Source organism: Triturus cristatus, chromosome 1_2, assembly GCF_964204655.1.
Source record: "Triturus cristatus chromosome 1_2, aTriCri1.1, whole genome shotgun sequence".
Lineage (NCBI taxonomy): Eukaryota > Metazoa > Chordata > Amphibia > Caudata > Salamandridae > Triturus > Triturus cristatus.
Genome location: NC_140580.1, coordinates 1,025,470,627 through 1,025,495,732, shown reverse-complemented (window position 1 = coordinate 1,025,495,732; position 25,106 = coordinate 1,025,470,627). Strand labels below are relative to the sequence as shown.

Here is a 25,106-nt window from a genome sequence, read left to right as displayed (position 1 = left end):
CCCATTTTTAAACTTGGTTCCCGGAGCAAATTCTTAATGGTTCTGGTAGATTATCACTCTAAGTGGTTTGTTGTTGAGAGAACAGACTGCATTGAAACTGAGAAAGTAATTGGATTTATGGAAAGGGTATTCATGAATGAGGGAATACCCAAAACACTTGTATCAGACAACGGAGTTCAGTTAGTTTCCAAAAGAATGAAAGAGTTTCTTTGCAAAATGGGAATCAATCATGAGAAGGTAGCACTATTCAGACCTCAGTCCAATGGCTTAGCGGAGAGGATTAATCGATTGATAATGGAGAATATCCAACTCTCTATTTCCAATGGTTTGTCGTGGTGAAAAGAACTCAAAAAATTGGTGTTGTCGTATAGAGTAACGCCACATTCGGTAACAGGAGTCTCTCCTTTTGTCTCTCTTAAGGGACGAGAGCCGGGTATGAAAGATCTTCCCCAACACAGAGATTGAAGTTGGTAATCTTTATTTGTAGTACACAGAACATGTACCTCCAGCTTACTTTCCAGCTTTACAATATCAACTCCCCCACTTCAAAGATCAACATTCTCTCCTAGCAACAAGCCTTACATTCTACCATTGAGTAGACTCCACACATCTTCCCCCAGAAGAGAATCAAGGAGAAACTGATGGTTGCTCAGAAAAAACAAAATGAGAGGGATGCCTGAAATCAGTTGATGATTTCAGATATGGGTTATGCTTAATCTGGAAATGCTGGAATGAATGGACTGGCTCAAAAGCAGAGTGCGATATTGGGAGATGGATGCATGCAGATGCAAGGTGGTGGAAAAGGAATGGTGATAGTATCTGAGGGCAAATTTGAAGTTGTACCTGTCCCTGTTGCTATGGCTCAAGCCCATCTGCGCTCCAGTTGCTTGCAGTGGCACTTGGTCATCCAGAGCTCTTCAGTGTACCAGTTGGTTAAAGGTCTGGTTCTTGTGGTTGGGTTGGCTGTGAGGGGAGCCAGGGTGTCAGTGTAGACAGTAATGCAGCCTTTTGAAGTTTGAGATGGAGTCAGGGAGACTGTTGTTGTGCGGAGGTATGTGTTCTCGGAGTTCGGATGCCCAGGACGCTTTTAAGTAAGGTCATTAGAAGAGCATGATGGTGACACAAGTTATAGTTAATTGACTGAATTATAAATGGTGCATTTCAGTGTTATATATATATATATATATATATATTCAAGACGCAGCTTTCCAAAAATAACGAAAAGAAATCCAGGACACCCAGGGATGCTATTAACAAAGTTTTAATCCAGGCAAAGTGTTAGCCTTCACCAACGCGTTTCGCTATAAGCTTGTTCACGGTGTAGTTTACAATACAAACATGTTCTCTTTACATATGCGCATTCAGTAAAATAGAAATGGGACTGACGGAAGAGTATGCTTTCAAAATCAGGGCGCCATTTTACAATGGTATATTGTAACGAGTTTGTCAAAATATAAGATTTTAAATGTATATACCGTGTTGCAGTTTACTGTATCATTAATTCTGAACAGTAGCTCGAGTTTAAATAAACAAAATTATCCATTTTATGAAATTCTCGTCATCTAAAAAACAATACATTTATACTAGTAGTCTGAGATACAGGCGTAAAAAGCCCTGGTGGGCAGAAGCAGAAAGCATATTAGCGTGAAACATGTACCCAAATAACACGATTGAATTTAAGGCATCTTATGATAACTAATCATGTAAATCGTCATATTAGCCCAAGTGGGCTTTCTATGTTCTTTAATCCAAAAGCATGCCTGAAGAGTTGGTAAACTAGTCCATAAGATAGGGACTGTTACCATAATTATATAATAAGTATATCAGCAATGCACACGAAAATTTCATCATGTAAATCAACAAGTTTAGCCCAAGTGGGCAATCTCTATTTTGCCACCCATGGCATGCCATATACAGGATTTCAGAAAAGATGGTAGACATGATTCACTTGACGTTTCTTCACGTACAGTCACTTCACATCAGATGTGTTTTTTGAAAATGCTACATCAAGGAGAACAAAAAAAGAATAGGAAGGGAAAGAAGGGAAACAACTGAAAAAGGAATGGGAAAGGAAAAAAGTAGGGAGAGGAGAAAAAGAAAGACATTACATTTAATAAGTCCTTCAACTACTCATCTCATATTAAACTTCTCCTATCTGTAATATACCTCTCACAATAGGCTGTATAAAACATTCTTAAAATCGTAAGCAACATCAATAAAAGATATAATCCACTAATAGTATAAATCCCAATACTTCACAAGTGTACAGACATCTCTTCACTTGAATTCAACCCTGTAGGTGTAAGTGTATCAAAATTTATTATAAATCTTGATTCCATCTGTCGTAATTCACGCTGTCTGTCACCACCCCTCTCGAGTCTCGGAATAGTGTGGAATACTGCAAAGGACAACAACTTTTCATTTTGGTTGTGGTCCCTAAAGAAGTGTCGTGCTACTGGATATTGCACGTCATTTTTCTTAATTGCACGTAAATGTTCCAAGACTCTTTTTTTCGCTCGATGGATGGAGCTCCCTATGTACAATTTGCCACAAGGACAGCGAAGGCAGTAGATACAATAATCTGTTTCACAGGAGAAATTCCCTCTGATTTGATACTCTATGTTGTCATTAGGGAAAACTAAGGACTTACAATCTCTACTGATAGCACATGCTTTGCAATGTTTGCAAGTTTTAAAACCAACAAAATTTGTACTACTGATCACATTTATGGTAGAGATGGCATTTTTACATAATTCATCTCTCAGAGATCTGTTTCTGCGAAATGTTATCTGTGGGGTTTCATTGAGACATTTTTTCAAGGTCGCATCACTTAATAAAATATGCCAGTTATGATTGAACAGTTTCCTAATTTTAAAGGCACTGTTAGAAAAGGTGGTAATGAATCTAACATTATCTTCCTGTTCATCATCTACTGGTTTAGGTCTCAAGAGTTCATCTCTTACAAGCATGTCAGCCTTCTTCTCAGCTTGTTTGATTGATTTATGACTGTTACCGCGTTCGTGGAAACGATCATACATGACCAACTTCTCTTTTTCATATTCAACCAATGTACTGCAATTACGTTTAGCACGTATAAGCTCTCCATAAGGGATGCTTTGAATTAAGCTTGATGGGTGGGCACTTTGTGCGTACAAGAGACTATTACCAGCGGTTTCCTTCCTGTGTAATTTTGTGACAAGGGTTAGATCTTTAACTTGTATTTCCACATCTAAAAATACAATATGTGTTTTACTGATGTGTGATGTAAATTTTAAATTCAACTCATTGTCATTTAGCGTCTCGATGAATCGATTAACTGATGCTGTATCACCTTTCCAGATCAGGAAGATGTCATCGATAAATCTGGCCCATGATATATATATTTCCCATACCAGGAAATCAAGGAGCACTCTGCGGTTCACAGTCTTCAATTTAATTTGGCAGACGCGTTTCAGCAATTATGCCTTTCTCAATGCCATAGTGTTCCCATGACCATTTCACCACATTTAAAACACTCCTGTCTCCTCTTCATTGGACAGGAAAAAGTGCTTTAAGAGAAAACGCACTGCATTATGCTCAATGTTATCTATTTACTCAGTCCGCCATTTAGACATGGATACTTTCTTCATAATCTCTCATTGAGTGGGCCTTAATACTCGTAAATCTAATTTCAGTAATGATAGTCACTTAGTAGAAACAAGTAATTTAGGGCACCAATATATCCAATTGGTGCATGTCCGATATTTCACTCACCAATGTGGCTCATTGAAGACTTAGTCCATCACCCTACCGTGCTCTGACCAACAACAGGCAAGTATCCGTAGGAGCTTTGTTCGGTATTTACGAGTATTAATGCACTGTTTTAAATGTGGTGAAATGGTTAATGGGAACACTATGGCATTGAGAAAAGCATAATTGCTGAAACGCATCTGCCAAATTAAAGTGAAGACTGTGAACCACAGAGTGCTCTGTGATTTCCTGGTATGGAATTTTGGTGGTTATGTTTTCGTGACGGGCGCAGTCACGACGGAGGCACCCGCCCGCAAGTTGTTCGGCAGTGTTTGTGGCATTTGGTGTAAATATATATATATATATATATATATATATATATATATATACACGATCAGTGATGTTATTGATGGTGTCTTTTGTGTCTTCTAACATTTCATGAGTGATGTGGTATGTGAGGTCATAAGCAGTACATGGCAGGGGCATATGTTATATTCAGCTCAGTGACCTATAACTTGTGAATTTCAATGTTTGGTTTTTAAACGTTCGTTTTTGTCTTGATTCAACATCGAACTATAACGTCACTTTAACCTTTGTTTTTTTCAGTGAATGTCTGTTTTAACATTTTCTTTTAATCACATTCAGCCAGCTACATGGCTGCACACAGCCTTATGCAGCCAACACCACTGAGGTTGACAAACCCCACACTGAGCATGGCATTCAGCCGCGCACAGTGGGAAGTTGGCTCCTCCTATAGAAACTCTGACCACACATTGCTAGTCACTAAGGAGTTTTGTAACCATATAAAGCTCGAAGGCTGAGCTCCTTTACAAGGTGATGGGACTCTCGAGGTGACTCGCAATATCCTGAAAATGTAGAGCAGAGGGTATTTTATTCCTTATAACACATGGTCACACCACCACTCTTCCTCTAAATCCATGTACATCTTTGGTGTCTTGCTCTTTCACGTGAAAGTGGTGTATGGTTGCAGACATGAAGTGTAAAAGCGTAATCTAGTGTGAAATTAAACACATCAAGAAGCAGTAAGTAATTTGTTGCAAAAATATATTAGAATCAGTTTAATGTATGTCAGATTAAAAATGCTGAGGCTCAGAATGTGTAGAAAAAGGCACATAAAAATGAAAAGGCAGTTTTGTTGCTTTGTTAAAACTGTGCCTGTGATTATGATCTGTGACCTGCCTGTCAGCTTGGCTGCAACTCAACTGCAATAACATATTTCCCTTCAGCAGCTATGTAATCCCATTATTGCAGGTGACTAGAGACATCACATGTTGCCTGAAAGAAGTAAATTAGATCTTTTCTACAGGGAATGCAGGTACCATATAGTATAATGTAATCCATAACCTGTATGGTCAATGGATGAGTCTCATCTGATAATTTTAGTTATCAATTGAATGATAAACTTGCAGCTGTGATTCCCCATGTGATATTGTTACCTATGAACCACAGGTGAAGAATATGAGTGCCGATATTGTAGCTTTTCATGGCTTGATTTGGGATTGGGGAGTTCCACTAGGCCTGACGGTAAAAGAAGGGTTTCTTTGGAGTTATGGATATTGAATTTAGTAACTCCCTTCTAGGCAAGCCATTGATTTCCTAGGGGTAGAACTCATATCTAATAAATTCATTGATCGACTGTTTCTGCCTTGTGTCTTGTGTTTTAGGCATTGCGAAGTGCTACAATGAGTCTCTATTGGTGCTCTGGAAAAGGAGACGTCATTGAAGACTGGTGCAGGTGTGATCTAAGTGCCTTCGATGAGAGTGGACTTCCAAACTGCAGCCCTCTTCCTCAGCCTACGTATGTACCTGATCAGGACTTCCTCTGTTTCTGACTGAAAATAGGAAAGTGAGCGCAACCTTGGCATATAAGTAAAGTTTTTTCCAGCACGCCATTACCATACTACTGTCTGTCTCTTCTTCAACCACGCTGTGCTCTCAGTAGCTCACACTAAACACTCCCAAAGCCTCCAGCACACAGTAGTTCAGTGTTAGGTTTACGCTTTCTCTTACTCCATAAAACATTCCTCAACATCCATGCTTTCACTGTGGTCTAAACACAGAATCTGAGTGCCTCCTACCATAGACCAAAACAGGCTTTTACCTTTTTGTCTTTTGCACTACAAGACCAATCTGGCAACCACCAAACAACGTTTCAAGCTGTATATTGTATCCTCTATTTTATGAGGTATTTCTGATTGCCAGAATACAGTTCCCTACAAAGTTTTCATGTGTTAGGTTTTTCTCTCTCCTCTTCATCTCATTAAGACTAGTGTGCATTCTTTCAAATACCTCTCAGAGCTTGTCCCTTTCCCTCTCTGCGCTTTTCCCTGTCTGTCTCTTCTCTCGCTATTTGTCTAAGTAAATACTCTCTCCCTAGGGTTCCTAACCCCAAGCTGTGAAAAACCTAGCTCTTTGTTTAGTCATCAACCAGAGTAGCCGTTTCCAGGGCTAGGTAGTCGCCATCTTATCTTTTTCTTCCCAGTCCCAATTGACATTTAATCGCAAATGTACTTTTTCTCTATTCCACTCTTCCCATGTTTCTTATGCATCTAAGCATAAAGCTGTCAAGAGTTAGTTAGTTTTCCAAGGCGCTCACAATCCTGTCTAAAAAGGGGCTAGTCTGTCTCCCATCTCAGAGCCGGTTAGAGTTTGCCTTTCACATTTATCTTTTTCATGGAGAGTTTGATTTGTCTACTAAAATAGGAGATATAATCACATAGCAAGTGAAAGATGAGCACACTAATAACACATAATCTTCCAGAAATGCTGCAGAAACTAGCTTACCAAGGACCAACACAATTTCCTTCCATAACCAGCAACTCTAAATGAGCTGAACATCTTTCCAAAGAATGCCATAGTGGTAGCAGAGCATGGTAATGTCATGTGACACACTGAGCTCAGCCCAGACCATCTAGTCAGTGACCCCCATACTCTTTCCACTATCAGAGGAGGCTCAAAAGATGCTGAAAACCCATCTCAGGGCAATCGGCATGCAGTGGTAGCAGATCACGGTCAAGTGACGTCCCTAAGCTCTTCTTTGATCTGCCATGGGACCCACACCCGCTTCCTGCCACCAAACTTTCTTCTCTTCGAACCCTTGTTGTCCTCACTTGGACATCTATGGAAACAAGTGAATGAAAACAAGAGAAATGTGCCTTTTCCCCTTAAACAGATGGTAAACAGCCAAAGCCTCTTTGAGTCACACCTATATTAAGCAGACACAATCTGCCTAATCCTACAGAGGCATTACATCTGACTCATAACAAACACACACTTCACCAACCGTTCATACCTCTTACTCCTCCTACTCACTCAAGGCACAAAATGTGCTGGCACCGGAAGCACTATGTTTCATGATCATCAGTGCACACTCTGTAGCATGCCAGTAAGTGGGCACTGTTCACATTATCTCCATGCATAATCTCAGTGCACATTTCTTAAAGAAACATGGCTCACCCCTTAGTCCACACTCATCCTTGAAGGTCTTACTACCTTAGACTGCACCGTACAACATCCTCAACTGCACTCATAAAATCAAAGAAGGCCTTGAAGTAATTCAAGACACTACTATACATATACTTTCCAGCAAACAATATATCTCCACTCATATGCGCTTCTCACCTGCCCCTCATGCTTCCTCTTCACCTCCCAGACTGCCAACTTCCATCTCATGATTATCTAGACCAACAAGCGATTCATGGATGAGCTCATGAATCTCACTTCAAAACTACTTCCTGCAGCATCTTCTTTCTAATGGACTTCAATCTTCAGGAAGTGAGGACCAAGAAGGTACAGAAACCTGGCTTCAATCAGCTGAGAAAATGAAACATCTAACTATTCATCATCAATCGAACCTACTAAAAGCAGCATGAATGACCCGGTCAACTAATAGTCCATCCCACATAAATGCCAATGCCAGGTGCCCATAGACTAGACAGATCAATACCTACACACCACAGCCAGGTAAAACCTACAACTCAAGATTTCTGTTCCTTCAGAAACGTCCACATCAATATTTTTGAAGATGATTCTATCTTTCTAGTATCCAGCACCCAATTCTTTACACATGTCAGTTTCCTCCTTGACACTCCCAACGTCATTCAGAAAGTCAATGTGAATGAATCTGTCAAAACACTAAAGCCTGTAGGAATGAACATGAACAAGCAAAGTTATCCACACCCAGATACGAATTCTTATTAGTCAATGGAAGCAAAATGTTTATTGTCTGGTAAACTAAGAAATAGGTGAACCTAGTTTACAGGACAAACACACACATTTGACAGCTCTATAAGCTACCGACAGGAAACTCTTCATTACAAACAAAGCAACCTGCTGCAAAATGACCATGTAAGAGGCATCAAATAAAAGCAAATCACTCTTCAGAGCCTGACATTTTGCCAGTGATCCTCCAGGCTCACCCATAATCTACACCACAGACAAACACAATACTAAACATGCTGGATACATAAATAAGATTAAGAAAATTAGATCTGAACTCCAAAGTGACTATTACCATGCTCCATCCCACCCAACAACATATCAACAAGGCCCAGTTCCCTTCTCTTTCTCAGCTCTAGTTGGCATCATCACTGCACTGAAGGTCACTTCATTTGAAGAGGACATGTTCTCCTCAAACTTTTTTTAAATTCACATATGAATGATACATACCCATCCTTTATAGGATCAGTGTCTCACTTCCCAAGATTCTTCCCTGATGTACCCCTCCATGAAAACATAACATTTTAACCTTGACAGCCTATGACTACCATTCAATCTATAGTCAATTGTAGCATAGATGCTGACAATACACAAGACATACATGATACATTCCGTACGGATAACAACAATGATCTGTCACCTTATGCTTTCCAACCTGTCTCCATCTTTCGATAAGTTGATTGGTACACAATGCTCAATATCCTGTCTCAATATTTGTAGTTTAATGACACTGGGCCCGATTCACAAAAGTAATCAGAGACAAAATCCTAACTTTACGACTTTCGTTATTCATAAAGGGCATTTAGGAGTACTAAAGTTAGGATTCATAACTTTAGTTCTCCTAAAGGCATTTTGTGAAAACCGAAAGTCGTAAAGTTAGGATTTTGTCTCAGATTACTTTGGTGAATCAGGCCCACTGTGCTTCAGTTACCTGTTCCCTACGTTGCCAATACGGACATGGCTGTCAAGAAAAGTATCTCGGCAAAACAGTGAAGCTCCTTCACCTCTGGTGTCCATACCGATGCATACTTTCCCTTGACATCTTTAACCTCTGCATGGTGACACTTTTAGTCTACTCACCAACCACAATAGCAAAATATACCATTAGAAGTTTTGCTAACACTTGCAAGGGTACTTGTGCGGTGCCACACAATATTCCACTGCGCTTGCAGGCTGTTATAATGTATGGTAATTTTCTGTTACATTTTGTGTTGTATTGTGTTATGTTGTGCACCATCTTCGCTTCCAGGCAAAACTTTAGTAAATCTATCCTCAGATCTCTTCATGAAGTTCTCATTCATCATAGTCATCCACTGTCCCGGAGGCTGCATGTCCCCCATTCAAGTATAAATGTCCAGCAACTACCACAAGCAACAATTAACCAAAAATAAGTGTCTATTTTTTATCAGCATGCCTAAGAAAACTAAAAGTCCAAGAATAGGTGACATACAACTACACAGGGACACCAGACTGTTTGCCTTCACCTTTGACAGTGACCAGTCTTTCCCGAACCCCGTTGCCAAAAAAAGGCCAGATCACCTAGTACCATATCCCTCGTCTCTAAAAGATAAGCTGTTCCTATCAGAAGAAGGTTTTGTAACCATTGATGAGAGGCAAGGAATTTAGCCCCCCAGAACTTTTCTTTTGCCTCCATGACCTGCGGTGTGGTGAAAACAGACAGAGGTCTCACTGCCCAATACACCTCGACTTGGGTGAAGATTAAGCTTTCTGAAACAGTCATAACAGGGAAAATACCGAAAGTCAGTGGATTAAAGCAAGGATGTGTCTTGGCCCCCCTTTTATTTAATTTGTATACAGCTGACATGTTTTCAGCCTTAAAACATGCAAATCTCATTCCACCAAAGATCGGGCCATCCAAGGATACACTATTCCAATATGCTGATGATATAGTGTTACTGGATCACTCGCAAATGGAGATTTAAAAATCCGTAAGTGAGCTTCACAAATATAATGAAGTAAACAAAATGATTGTCAAAGAGGCAAAGCCAAAAGTGGTTGTCTTCGGATGAACTAACAGGAAAGCAAATACTGTTTGGAATCTGGGTACCATAAAAGTCCAAAGGACAACCCCCTACAATTATATAGGTGTGTGGCTGACAGCAAAGGGAGGGACCAAAACTCACTTGGTCTATCTTAAAACAAGTCAGCACTGATCATCACGACATTAAGCCAATTTAACACAATGTTAGAGAGCCCATCCACAACACCAATTTGATGGGTTCTTCAAGCCTCCCTTTTACCAGCAATTAACTATGGCCATGACTACCTCCAAGAAGCTGAACGACAATTGGGAGACCCTGTCTGCTACACCAAACTCACCAAAAATCCGACTAAGGAAATACAAAACAAATTGCTTTGTTTACTCAACAAATGGTATGACAATGGTTTGCTCACTTCAGCAGAAAAACAACTTCTATTTATAGAGACTCCAGTAACCCCGACTCTATACCTTCTGCCCAAAGTCCACAAACCAGGTACACCTCCGAAAGGAAGACCAATCATTACAGGTATCGATTCTATATGCTCCAGGATTGGGGCATATATTGATGAGGAACTACAGCCGTTCATGAGAGATCTTCCCTCCTTTATCCGTGATACCAAGGATGTATTACAGAAGCTCAACACCATTACATGGCAATCAGACTATCTTCTCTCAACCATCGATGTTGTCAGTCTATACACGTCAATCCGACATCCTGATGGTATAGCAGCAGTAAGGAAATGTTTACAAGGAAGATCTGTTCATTTCACTGCAAGGAACAATATGATCTTGGAATTTTTGGAATTCTGCTTATACAACAAATTTTTTCTCTTTAACGGAACCTACTATCTACAGACACAAGGTACAGCGATGGGGGCCAAATTTGCTCCCCCATACGCTTGTATCTTTATGGGAGATGTAGAACGTCACTGGATCTGGAACGACAACAAAACCAACTACTCTGAGAACATTGTAATGTGGGGTAGATACATCGATGATATGCTTTTAATATGGCAAGGATCTGAACAAAGTCTACTCAACTTCATCAAAACCCTGACCCCCAACCAATGGGATATCAATGTGGCCACTGCTGCAAATACCGGAGTAGTATTTGATTTTAATTTTGCCAAATCAGATTACCTTGCACAGACCCCTAAGGCTGCTCCTGAGCGGTCGCTTGCTAAAAAACGCTTCTTAAAAAACTTTTAAACTGCTCATTGCAATTGTTTTATTGAATTTCCCTTTGTGTCCGCTCCCCCCCCTTTGAGCTACATTTTGCACATTTTAGGGGCTGATATTAATGCCCAGGACACGCTAGCACCTCATCACTCTTCCCCGCTTTCCAGGTGGGGCTTGGCCGTCCTCGAGGCTTAGTTCACCGGGTCCCGGGTTGCTGTAGTTGGCGGCCATCTTAGGTTGGGCGCTATTGGACGAGCGCTCTAGTCGCTCTACATAAGGAGGGGCTTTGCTCTAAATCGGGAGATTACCTTGCACAGACCCCTAAGGCTGCTCCTGAGCGGTCGCTTGCTAAAAAACGCTTCTTAAAAAACTTTTAAACTGCTCATTGCAATTGTTTTATTGAATTTCCCTTTGTGTCCGCTCCCCCCCCTTTGAGCTACATTTTGCACATTTTAGGGGCTGATATTAATGCCCAGGACACGCTAGCACCTCATCACTCTTCCCCGCTTCCCAGGTGGGGCTTGGCCGTCCTCGAGGCTTAGTTCACCGGGTCCCGGGTTGCTGTAGTTGGCGGCCATCTTAGGTTGGGCGCTATTGGACGAGCGCTCTAGTCGCTCTACATAAACGGTCAGCTATGCCTCCGCGCAGCGGACGCGGGCAGCGGACGCGCCGGACCTGCGCCGGAGGTTCGCCAGAGGTAAGCCCGTTTGCGCCCGTTCGCGCTCGGTCGGGCTCAGGGACCAGAACCTCTGACCAATCTCCCAGCTGCTCACAGACATACTCCCGCCTGGCTCTCCTTGCATTGAGGAGTGTCTCGCTGCCCCCTTGCACTCATTCTATAAATCCTGCGACGGATCGTCCCTTCTGTCAACACTGCCCGTTTAGAACCACGGAAGCGGATATTAATACTACTAATCCAGAAGGCATCCTGAAAATGGCTTTGGTCAATTGCCGCTCATTACCCAAACATGCCACTGAAATCTTCTTGTTAATTCAAGATCTCGGACTTGACATTCTTTTTTTAACTGAAACGTGGTTGGGATCCACGTCCGGTCCAGATATTGTTCAGGCCCTTCCTCCTGGATATCTGATCCAATGTAGGGACAGACAACTCAAAGTTGGAGGAGGGATAGCCATAGTATACAGGGAGCACTTAATTTGTCGTATGATCGACAGCTCCATCCCTGACTGTGAAAGCGCACAATTTGCCATCACTTTATCCCCAGAAGTGTCATTTTCAGGACTTCTGATCTACCGTCCCCCTGGCGCTATTGGACAATTTCCGAAAGGAATCATTGAATCAACCATAGAGTTAGCTAGCAGGGTCTCAAATTTTATAGTACTAGGAGACCTGAATCTTCATTTCAATAATCCCTCAGACACCACCGCCACAGAATTAACTAAAGATCTTGCGGCATGTGAACTGAATTTGATAGTCTCCCACCCTACCCACTCTAAAGGGAACCTTTTAGACCCCATATTTTCCAATATTGTGGACTTAACATCAACAGAGCCATACCCCACCCCCTGGACAGATCATATGGTCATCCCCTTCATATGGAATACGCCCACACCCGGTCCAACAGAACCGCCCAGTAAAACTCTGAGTAGGCGGTGGACGAAATTAAAAATGAACGAATGGGCAGAGGCACTGAATACAAGTGAACCTCAGGTCGATCAGGACATTGACAGGGCTAATATGGACTTTAACCAATGGATTGAATCATCATTGGATAGGGTGCTTCCTAAAACAAACATCTCCAAAAAGAAAGCCTCCACTAAACAACCTTGGTTCACTTCTGAGCTAAGGTCCCTAAAACAAGAATGTAAACGGTTGGAGAGACAGTGGAGAAAACACTTTGTGGAAGAGAAAAAAACTAAATACAAACTCTCTCTAAAAAAATATAAATCTGCTCTTAACGTGGCCAAATCCATCTTTTATGCAGAAAAAATAGAGATCTCAGCTAATGCCCCAAGAGAGATGTTCAAGATAGCTAAATCCCTGTTAAAAGCCCCTGACCCGCCATCTTTACCACTCTGCACGGAGGAGGCTGATGCTCACTGCATTAATCTGGCGAATTTCTTTGCTGAAAAAATTCAAAAGATCCTCCTGTCCCTCCCCCCTCTACCTCTTGAAGAATCCATCCTCCCTTTGCCAGATGATACAGATATTATTCTGCCTTGCCTCCCTTCCTTTTCCCCCCTTAGTACTGAACTGTTGCCCACGCTTTTCAACTCTGTAAAAAGCGGCTCCCCGCTAGATCCTGTCCCTATGAATATTCTAAAGTTAGCCTTATCCAACATCAGTACATACATTATCCATCTAGTTAACACCTCACTTGAATTAGGAAGGGTACCCCAAGACTGGAAACTGGCAATGGTTAAGGCCCTGTTAAAAAAGCCTCATCTCGACCCCTAGGACTTTTCCAATTATCGTCCCATTTCCCTGCTCCCCGGCATCAGTAAACTCGCAGAGAAATGGGTAAATAAACAACTAGCATCCTTTCTGGAGACCCATAACCTGCTCCACCCAACCCAAACTGGGTTTCGGAAAGGACAGGGCACGGAGACGGCACTGCTGAGGGTGGTTGAGGATTCCAGGAGGATTCTGGACGCAGGTGGCAGCGCGGCCATTATCCTCCTGGACCTCAGTGCCGCCTTCGACACGGTGAACCACCGTGTCCTCCTGTCTCGTCTTAAAAAACTGGGCGTCAAAGACAGGGCACTCATGTGGTTGGAGTCCTTTCTTGGTGACAGATCCTTTAAGGTCTTTACAGAAAATAGCTGCTCTCCATCAATGCCATTACAGTGTGGGGTGCCACAGGGCTCCTCCCTCAGCCCCACACTGTTTAATGTTTATATGGCGCCCCTGGCAGAAGTAGTTGCCTCCTTTGGGATCCAACTGGTAAGCTATGCTGACGACACCCAGCTAGTTGTTTCTCTTAATCAGTTGGAATCCTCCCCCTCCAGGCTCTGTCACTGCCTGGAGGCAGTAGCAAACTGGATGGACCTGTCCCACCTGAAATTGAATGGAGGTAAAACGGAGCTGATGCTTCTAGGAAAACGAGCCACATTTGACAACTCGATACATTGGCCCTCCTGTATGGGTCCAGGACCCACTCCAAAGACCGAGATAAAGAGTCTCGGCTTCTGGTTGGATGCAGAGTTGTCATTTAAGATCCAGGCAAGGAAAACAGTAGCCACTTGTTTCGGACTGCTGAAAACAATCCGGAAAATCCTTCCTCAGTTACCCGAGGCAGCAAAGAAAACCATTGTCCAGTCCCTTGTTCTATCCAGGTTGGATTATGGAAATGCGCTCTATCTTGGAGCCCCCGTGTCGGTTATCCGGCAACTTCAGGTTGTCCAGAATTCCGCAGCACGGCTACTCACGGGCACTAGCCATCGTACATCAGCCAGGCCCGCACTTGGCACCTTGCATTGGCTCCCCATAAAGGAGCGAATCTATTTTAAGACCCTCTGCACGGTCCACAAAACACTCTATGGGAGTGGCCCCCCCATTCTAGATGATATGATCAGACCTTACAACCCTACCAGGAATCTTCGCTCGAACCAACAAAATCTGCTGACAGTTCCTAGGATCAGCAGATCCCGCACAGGAGGTCGCCTGTTCTCGCATAACGCGGCTGGGCTGTGGAATGCTCTTCCCCCACCTCTCCGCCAAGAGCCTAACCTCCTTGTCTTTCGAAAAAAGTTAAAAACTCTTCTGTTTCCAAAAAACTAGTTAAAATAACTCTTCATTTTTAATCCATCTCTGCTTGGTTAGTCTTAAGCGCTGGGATGCTCCCGAGTAGCCATGCGCTATATAAGAACCTTTTAATAATAATAATAATAATAATAAAATAACATTTACTTTCTTTATATCTGCCATTTGATGATTTTTTTAAGGGCTGAATGTGTAAGCAAAGTTTTGTTTAGCACTGACATTTGGAGCGAGTCCACTAATTTGTTTAAATTATTCTAAGAAGGGTCATCTTTAGGATGGAGATCTGTTGGAGAATTGATTTCAAGGTGTTCGGTGGTGTCTTAATAATCCTATAGTGGTATTTTAGGAACGCACCCATGTTAGACCACATTTCCACCTCCAAACCCAGTTCTAATCTGATCATGTAACCCCTTGTGTGGTTTGGGAGACTAAAAATTCTCTTGTATGCTTGGAGTTGTAGTTTGTCAAGTGTTTTGGTGAGATTGTCCGTAAAGGCCTCATGGCCATAGTTACTTGTGGTAGTGAGTCAAATTCACTCCCTCTATGACAAAAACCATCCAGTGAATTGGTAAATCCAGAGTATTATTTATTCATCACAGAAATGAACAGCCAACACGTGTTTCGCCCCTTTGGCACGGTTTTGGCCAGGGCTTTCTCAAGGCTGTATAAAAAAGAAAGGAGAAAAGACTGGGAATGAGTCCAAGAAGTGAGGGGTTTTATTTCAAAAGTTCTAGGAGCACCCGGTGATATTTCGAAAAATAAAAATAACTGTGTGATGTGTGGGGACCCAATTCCATAGGGGAGTGCTCAAGAGACGCGTTCAGTGAGAATTATTATTGGAAGTTATGTTATTTGATTATCCTCATTGATTGGGAGGTGTTAGTCTTAGTGATGGTGAATAGGTGAGGTTAATTCCACAAAGTTCTGGCAGGCTGACACAAAACGAAATGAAACGGCAGCTTAGGCAGGGAGAGAAATGTATTACCATACCAGTATTAATTAGTATACGTCGGTGAGATATGTGGTCAAGTTGGAGGTGCGAGTTAAAGTGAATCAGTAAAACCAAGTTGATACCTTAGTATTTGGTACACGAAGAGATTACGTATGTTTCAGTTAGCATGATCCAAAATCACTGTACAATACAGATAGTCCAGCCTCTGCATATTCAAGAAAAAGTAACCAGAAAAAAAGGAGAAAGAGACCAGAAAAGGAAAAAATAAGCATGGAAACAAAGTAAGGGAAAAAGGCATAAAGGATAAAGAAGAGAAAAAAAGGGAAAAAATGGAGGGAAAACCAATCAGTATAAGGGCCGGCAAGTAAATGAAGATTAGTCATGTTGCTATACATTAATGTTTTAAGCAGTCGCGATAACATGACTAGTCAGTTATACTCAAGTTTTGCATGAGCTTAATCAGGGAAATTTAAAAAAAACGGCGATATGAGAATTGTAAATAGTTATGTTTGCTCTCCAGACGTATAGGGTGAGCAATCTCATTAGGGGAACCCGAGTTAAACCCGTAGGGAAGGTTACGAATCATAGAAGGCCCCAAGAGTCTATACTGCTATTATGATGGTCGCCTCTGTAAGGCCAGGTTACTTACTTTCGGCTTTGGAGAAAAGGGTCTAAAAGAGATTCCCGTCACTGGTATTCCTTAACACGATATGTTAGCGTTGTGGTCCGCGGCCATCTTAAAGGGGGCTAGCGCGGCCAATCACGTGTATACGGCGCTATTGTTAGTAACTCAAGGCGCCATCTTGTAGTGTAGTCGTATTTTGTTGGGGTTACCTATCGCAGTTTTCAGCAGAGAAAAGTAATGCAATTATAGGTCGAAATATATATTAGAATCAAACACAAGAGCTACAGCTATTTATTTACACTGTTATTCCTAACCACAGTAACTTCGCTTTTGGAGTGCGGTCGACTGGAGAAGGCTTACATGACCGTTCATATGCATGACACTACTGTTTATAATTCCGACGCCATCTTATAGTGTAGGAATACTGTATTAGGAATGCCTGATCGAAACAGAACCGTATTATAATCAGAATTAGTCGGACGAAAAAATCTTATTTCAAGCAAGTTATTAATGTGAGGTCTCAGAGGTACACTGATGGTCATATACCTACAGTTCAAAAGAAAGTCCTAAAAGGACCAGGACCATTATTGGAAACGTTCATTGGATCAATTATTACATGTGCAGGGGACTTATAATACTCGTGATTCATTAAGTATATTAATGATGTGTTGCATAGGTTTCCCTGTTGAATCCTGCTTGTACAATCAGCTTTCTTAGTGAGCTTGCTCTTTAGTGAGAAGGAGCTCGAAAACATTAAGATAATACTGGTTGCTAGCTTAATTACAAGGCATATGGTTTGTGCTTAGTGTGTTGAAAGACTGGATGAAGGGCCAGTAAAGAAAATGTCAAGTTAATGTAGCTTCTATTTTTGGAAGAGAGAAGAAAAAAGGGGAGAGAAGAAAACAAGGGGAGAGAAGAAAACAGAGAGAAAGGTTGCCTGACATTAGGCAGAGCTGAGTGAATACACATATATGTCATAAACAATATGTCACCCGATTTTAACTTCATAGCGACATTATAATATGACAATATTAGATGATAATTTCCTTAGACATTTGAGGTTCATTATTGTTCTTATAGTGGCCAAGCATGTAAGGTAGTATATTCTTTGGTAAATTGAGAGGCCTTATAACCAGTGGTGCCACTCTTGATCTTTGTTTAGGCCGGACTCTACGGTCCCATAGCGAATTACATAGGCACTTTCCTTCTTTCTTAAGCGTTGTTCCAGGTTTCCACCTCTGTCATGTTGTTTGATTTTTTCTAAGCCACAAAAAACGAAATTCCGATTATGTTCATGATGCAGATTAAAGTGTTCAACTAAGGGTTGTCTGTCATCTGTTTTGTGGATGTTTCGGTAGTGCTCCTGTATTCGTTTTTTGAGTTGGCGAGTTGTACTTCCTGTATAATGTTTCCCACATGGACATGTGATTAAGTAAATCACATTTGTGCTCTCACAGTTGATGAAGTCTTTAATATGGACAATATGACCGTTTATCCTCGTGTTCTCTATCTTTGATTGGCCCAATTTGCATATCGAGCAGTTAGAACAAATGTAGAAGCCATTTGGTCTCTGTAGAAAGGATACAGTTTTATGTTTGGGTTCAAAATATGATGAACATAGTGAGTCTCGTAGATTTTTGCTTCTCTTGAAGCTAAGTTGGGGTTGGTCCTTTACTACAGTTTTGACTGTTGGGTTGAGAGTCAGTAAGTTCCAGTGTTTTTTAAGAACCTTGCGTATATGGTGGTGGCCATTATGAAAAGGGGTAAGAAACCGTATGATCGGTTCCGTCTCCTTTTTTTTCCTGTTTTGTAAGAGGTTGTTTCTGTCCAGGTGAGAGACTTGTTGTTGAGTATTTCTGAGGGAGCTACTATTATATTCACGTTTAGTAAGTCTTGATGTAATCTCTCTTGAATGTGCTTCAAAGCCTTGGTCTGAGCTGCAGTTGATTCTGGCCCTACGAAACTCTCCTGATGGTATATTCTTGATGGTATGCTGAGGATGGCTGCTGGTCGCGTGTAAGATTGAGTTGGCGGCCGTAGACTTACGATGGAACTGTGTTTGTAAGAGGTTATCTTCAACGGAGATTTTTAGATCCAAAACTCTATTTCACTGTTAGATATACTAAAAGTAACATTTACTATAGCTGCAGCACACATAGAAAGAAGAAAAAACGAGGAGAAATGAAGATATTTCTCCTTGTTACGTCTCTCCTGGGAAGGCGTATGTTTTTGGCCCATTCCCAAGTTTACAAGTCCTTGTACATCTGGGAATGCATCAAAAACCACAGGAGTTGCGTTGGAACACCTACCGCAGCACTCATAGTACGCCTCTCTTGGGCAGATTAAGGCACCACAGCGATTTGCCCTGCATTGCCTTACCTCAGATTTTTTAAGCCATTCATAGCCATGCAAAGTCGCTTTGCGTGGCTTCATAAATCTTAATTAGAGTCTTGCGTCACGTATCTATCACGTTGCATTGTGCAGCTTTGGCGCTTAGCTCTCAAAAATATTCCCCCATGTTTCTTAAATCTTTGGTATGCACTTTGCTAGTGTATAAAAATGGCAAGCATTTACCTAAGGATTATTAAAGCTTTAAAAAATATGAATAATAAGAAACTGCATGCACAGAAAATACCTACCATCTTATAAAGGTTATCTAACAAAATCCTACATGATTTATTTCTGTGTTGTAGAAATGTACCCTTGCCCCTCGCACCTGCCCTCAGCTGTCAATAATCTAAGTCCATAGGCATATCACACTTTTGTCTTTCAAATTGGCTCCCCGGAGAGTATTCCTCTCTCTGGCTGCCAGCCAGAGCACAGTCTTTCTAAACTATTTACAGTTAGTAAAGAAAGTGTGAATAGGCACCGCTTATTTCCCACGATGACTGTGGGAATACGTCATGGGAGTCACACTATGAGACAACCGTGCTAGCATTGAGAATTATGTTTTCCAAAGTGGCTTGTACACTTTATTACAAAAGCATTAGTACTAATAAAAGCACAAATAGAAGAATTATGAGCGCATATAGCACACGATGAACCTGTAAACTTTCATAACATAAGATACACTATTAAAACCCATTTTATATCACCCTACCAAGTGGAAAGGGCCAAAGGTCATAAACATAATAGCCTGAAACACCATGTACCAGATTCATGTCCCACATGGATAGAGGCAATGCATTTCTCGAAAGTATCCCCAACTCTTCATTGGTATCTCTGAAAGCCGTCCTGTCTGTTGCAGTCAGACTTTTACAGGCTTGAGAAATACAAGCATCTCACCCCAGCCTTATTCAACATCCCCGGCTCGCCCTGATAACCCACACCCTCTTCTAAGCCTATTGCTTCACCTAACTTGCGGTTACCACCATTGCCAAAATGCAAAATGACAAGACCGGGATGAAAATGCTCTTGATCTCCATGCCCCAGGGACAATATTCCTCACAGATCTTGCTTGCCTTATTGCTTAATTTGAGCCAGTGGTGTCCAGTGCTCGGCACCGGCACTCAATTGTCAACACCGGGGTTTGTGACAGCCGGCCACTAGGTGGCGCTGCAGTCTAATTTATAGATGGCCACAGCAGCGGTTAATTATCGCTGACCAAGCTCTTCTTATTGCTTTGAAATAGTCAGAATTATCGCACTTGTAGGAGTGTGACCATTCGTAGTGGTGTTGTTTCTGTCATTGGCAGCATATCATGGGCAATGTGTGGTGCAGGCGGCAGTGGCCTCCTGACGAGAGCCCTGGCACTTGTATTTTTTACAAATTAAGTACTGCTTGCGTCGATAATTCAGAATGGAGATAAAGAAGCATATGCATTTCTTTGACGAATCCCTCGTCATCCTACGCCAGCCCTAGTATTTCTGCATGCCTAGGAGTCCTCACCTCCTATGCCCCGTTTCCTTACCCCATCTTCACTTGTCCCTAGCCCTGTCTCCTGCCCCAACAATGCTCCATTGCTTCCTAGATAGGTTTGCATTATGGACAGCTCTATACACTCCTAGAGTAATTCAGTGATAGTCTCTCAGACACTCTCCTGGATCACTTCTTCATCTGGCATAAAGTTGTCCAGTGCCGCCCTGTCACACTCTTGCTTCATGTCATTGCTTCTCCTAGTATAGAGCTTCCTAGTGCTCATCTGTCACACACTGGTCATGGACCAGTCTCCCTGGGCCAGCCTAACACACAGTTTCTGGTGTTAGAATTACAAAATGTTCTTTCCTCTGATTCAGTCTTATCTCCAGATATAAATATGTCCAGTGCTAGCCCATCAAACTTAGAACCGTCTCCCCTCATGATCTATCACTCTCCTGTTGAGCAGTGTTCAGCTTTACCTTTACTAATCCCATGGTCTGATTGTCTCACAGTATAATGCATTCAGAGTTATCCTGTAATCCTTCTGTCGCCCCCTGAATCAGCCTGTCTTCCAGCAGAGAGTCACACCCATCTTGCTGGGGTCAGTCTCTCTCTAAGCATAGAGCTGTCCTCCAATAGGTAGCCACTAGTCTCTCTCTTCAGTTCTCTGCTTGCCTATATAATGTATAGAGCATTTCCAACCTAGGGGTAATTATGCCAATACATCAAGGACTGATACAGGCAAGAATCCAACAGGAATAAGCATTCCTTTCTGCTTCAGGTTCTCCAGTAACAGGCGTTCTCTCTGTTCTTTGTTTCCTAGCTTCAGCCTGTCTCCCACCGTGGAGCCCTCCAGCTCTGTGGTTGCTTTGGAGTGGATGGACGTTCAGCCATCTATTGGGACCAAGATCTCTGATTACATCCTTCATCATAAGAAAGTGGATCAGTACTCGGACACTGATTTATATACAGGTATGTGCTTTAGTGGAATCAAAGAAACATTTTCTCAAAGCTTCACTGGGTGGGTGCCGTGTCAGAAGATACCACCAGGTCGGCTTTTGGTTTGTGTACCCCAGCAGTTTTTGTAATGTTCCTCTATACCTCAAATGTCTGTTCTGCTCCCTGTTTCCCAAAACACCTGAAACTGTACCCTGCCTCCCCTTCACTGTTCATCTTGTGTACCATTTGGAATCCATCTCCACTTGACCCCTGCTTCTACACCCCGCCCTCTTTCGTTTTTATCTTCTGCTCTTCTTCATACACCCTGGGTTTGAGGGATTCCTAAAATTACAATGCTTGCACCTTTCTCGCGAGTGTCGTACCAAAGGTGGCATAAATGGATTTTCTATACCTCTACTTCCGTATCGTATAAATCATGTTATTTCGTGCATCGTTCATTCCCAATGATTTAAGGAAGTGCACCCAAAGCCATCATCTTGACTTCCTCCCAAGACCCTTGAGCTTCTGTCCCATCTGTCAATTTATTCTGCGCAGTTTCTGAAAAGGAAAAAGGAAACCAAGATAATCAATAAGTGTGTGTTAGAAATGGGGGTCTCTAGTAGGCAGAGGTATGCTTCTAGTCAGGGTAAGGGGGTACACACTTAAGTTAACCCCTGATCACCCCCTGGGTATCTTGGCATGAGCAGACAGACTTATCCCAAAGGCAATGTGTAAAGTATTTGTACTCAAAACACACAGTAATACAGTGATAACACCACAAGTAGACACCATTCCAGTATCTTTATTTAAACTCAACAAGACCAAAACGATAAAAATCCAACATACATGAAATTAGAATATGATTTTAAAAAGGTTTCAAACAACTTGACCCGTAGAAAACTATAAATACCTGATTTCTCTCAAAGTACCTATAGTTGCGACAAAATTCACATGGCCAAACAGCCGCAGAGATGGGAAGCGTGGAAAAACAAAGAGATGTGTCAGTTCCTGAGACCATTTGGAGGCTATGCGACAGTTCTGCTGCACACAGGAGAAGTGATGCATCAAATCCAGTCTGTAGGGGGAAGTGATGTGTCAATTCCGAGACCGTTCTGGTCCACGGGCGATGTTTCGGGAAAACTTGCCACACAGGTATGATGGGTGGAAATCCAGGATGCAGCGGCGATCGATACGGCGGTGTTGAGTGGTGCGGCGTCAGTTTCTTCTGCCGCGATCCCTTGATACATCCGCTGTTGCAGCCGCGACAGGCGATGCGTTGGTTGCGGCAGTGGCGCAGCGATGTGTGGAGATTCTTCTCGCACATCGGTGCTGCATTGGAGAAACAGCCGCAAGAAGAGCGATGCGTCAATTTTCTTGTAGTTGCGTTGTTTTTCCAGCTCCCAACAGCAAGTACAACCTCCACAGGCCCAACACAGTCACAGGCACCTCTTGGCAGGTCAGAACTCCCAGCAAGGAAGTTCAGGGGAGCTGGGGGTGAAGTCTTTGTGCCCATGAGACTTCAGAACAGGAGGCCAGCACACACAGGCCCTTGGAGATCTTCCTCAAGCAGGGGAAACAGCACACAGCAAAGTCCTTATCCTTTCCTTGGCAGAATCAGCTACTGCAGGCCAACCCCAGACAGCACACTGCAAAGGGGCAGTACTTCTCCTTCGGTTTCTCCAGCTCTTGTCCGTGGCAAATGTTCCTCTTGAATTCCAGAAACGATCTAATGTTCTGGAGTTTTAGGTCTAATACTTATACCCCAACATTTCTTTGTTCTCTTTGTGCAAGGGTCTCTGAACCCAGTCCAAATCAGTTATGTGCTTACTGGTGCAGTATGACCACAGTAGGTGGAGACAGCATTGTGCAAGGTAGACAGGCCCTACTCAGGTGCAAGGAAATCTCCTTCCACTACTCTCAATCCAGCCAAGGTCTATTCAGCCCAGCTCTGAGTCATCCAGGAACGACCAGGCACACCTCAACCCCCGCAGTGACTGTCTACTGTGAATGCACATCCCCAGGCCCTGTCACTCCAAAACCAGACTGTCAATACACAAACAGACAGAGGCACACAGAATGGTTAAACAAGAAAATGCCTGCTTTCTAAAAGTGGCGTTTTCAAACACACAATTTAAAAACCATCTTTACTAAAATATGTGTAATTAAATTCTGAGTTCAGAGACCCTACACTTTATTTCTCTATCATGTCCCAATGGGAAGTTATGCTTGTAAGATGTTACAAAGCATTTCCCATTCTATTCTGTGGGGCAAGATAGCCTTTCAATAGTGAAAAACGAAATTGGCAGTATTTCACTATCAGGACATGTCACACACACCAGTACATGTTCTACCTTTCATAAACCCTACACCTTCCCCAGGGGGGTACCTTTGGCCTACCATAGGGGTGCCTTACATGTAAGAAAAGGGAAGGTTAGGGCCTGGCAAGTGGGCGCACTTGCCAAGTCGACATGGCTGTTAATAAACTGTGCACAGACACTGCAGTGGCAGGTCTGAGATACCTTTTCAAGGCTACTCATGTGGATGGCACAATTAGTGGTGCAGGCCCACTAGTAGCATTTGATTTACAGGCCCTGACACACTTCAGTGTACTTTACTAGGGACTTACCAGTAAATCAAATATGCCAATCAGGGAGAACCAAATGTAATAACAATTTAAACAGGGGGCTCTTGCACGTTGACAAGGATCAGCATTGGCAAAGTGCCCAAAGCACCTAAGCCAGCAAAAACGAAACCCAGCACAGCATCAAAAATACAGGAGGTAGAGGTAAAAAGTCAGGGGAAACCACGAAAGAGTCTAACAGTGGAGAACACAAAACAAACTGGAGACCATTAAAGAAAATAATGAATTTGCATTACCTTTAATGGTTGTTCAAAACGGAAGGTACCACTAGACTTGGGATAGGAAGCTAACTCTCTGGGTTGCCTGGTAAGACATGCTTCACATAGCCCATGGAAGGAAGACTTTCTCCATCTTCCAGGGCTAGTAGTATGCACAGAAGTTGAGTGTATAAACACTGATGACCCCACAGGGTCAAACAAGGATGGACAGCTCCCAAAACCTTCTAGCCTGCCCCTAGCAATCAGTACCCAGGGAGGAAATTTCCCTTCAAAGCCTAGATGTACTCCTACACTAAATGTATCTTAAAGCCCTGGCTCTTGCCATTGGAACTTGACTTAGCTCCCCTGCTGTCGGGGATTCGACCTGGATTATTCATGATACCCTCACAGTTTTCCTGTGTTCTGTCTATTGAATTAGCTATTGGACCTTCCTTGCATCACAGCTGAATATGGGAACTGCTACCAGTAAAATCACATGTGGTTCTGTTGGAGTTATTTCAACAACATTTATGCTTTTTACTTTTTAGGAAAGGCCACGCAATTATCCTTACTCACACATATTAATTTGCTTTTCATGGTAACCACCAGGCCCATCATTTTTTCTAAAATATATTGTCTACTTGATTCCAAAAAAGCCTTTCTAATAACAATATTTCAAAATTGAAACAGGATGCACAGGTGCAATGATGACAAATGAGGAGCTGGTGCAGTGCAAAAAACAGTGCTGAAGTTAAAAAAGAACAAGTTCATCAATGAGGATTCACAAATTCACATATATTTTGAAAATAAATTATGAGGCTGGTGGCAGTTATGTAATGGAAATTAATATGTGTAATTAATATGTCTGAATGAGGATCATTGTGTGACCTCTCCTAACAGTAAAAAGTATATATGTTGTTGAAATAATTCCAGAAAAACAATGAGAGAGCAAGGGTATTCTGCATGGGAATACTCCTGGTCCCCTTAATCAATATAGTCAAACAATAGGAGGAGTACACCC

At 42.3% G+C, this 25,106-nt stretch overlaps 1 protein-coding gene and 1 long non-coding RNA gene across 3 annotated transcripts in view; one reads left to right on the top strand and one right to left on the bottom strand.

Moving 5' to 3' along the window:
* The window catches only part of ASTN2 (astrotactin 2), a 2,498,474-nt gene that overhangs the window by 2,173,683 nt on the left and 299,685 nt on the right, over window positions 1-25,106 (top strand). For both annotated transcript variants that reach the window (XM_085612137.1, XM_085612129.1), the window contains 2 exons: window positions 5,415-5,548; window positions 21,132-21,280. In XM_085612137.1, the coding sequence (XP_085468263.1) occupies window positions 5,415-5,548; window positions 21,132-21,280 (283 nt within the window). The remainder of the gene's footprint in view (window positions 1-5,414; window positions 5,549-21,131; window positions 21,281-25,106) is intronic.
* The window catches only part of LOC146868617 (uncharacterized), a 47,930-nt gene continuing 24,738 nt past the window's right edge, over window positions 1,915-25,106 (bottom strand). The window contains exons 2-3 of the long non-coding RNA XR_014963139.1: window positions 21,660-21,805; window positions 1,915-2,051 (exon numbers count right to left, since the gene is read on the bottom strand). This is a non-coding gene — a long non-coding RNA (uncharacterized LOC146868617). The remainder of the gene's footprint in view (window positions 2,052-21,659; window positions 21,806-25,106) is intronic.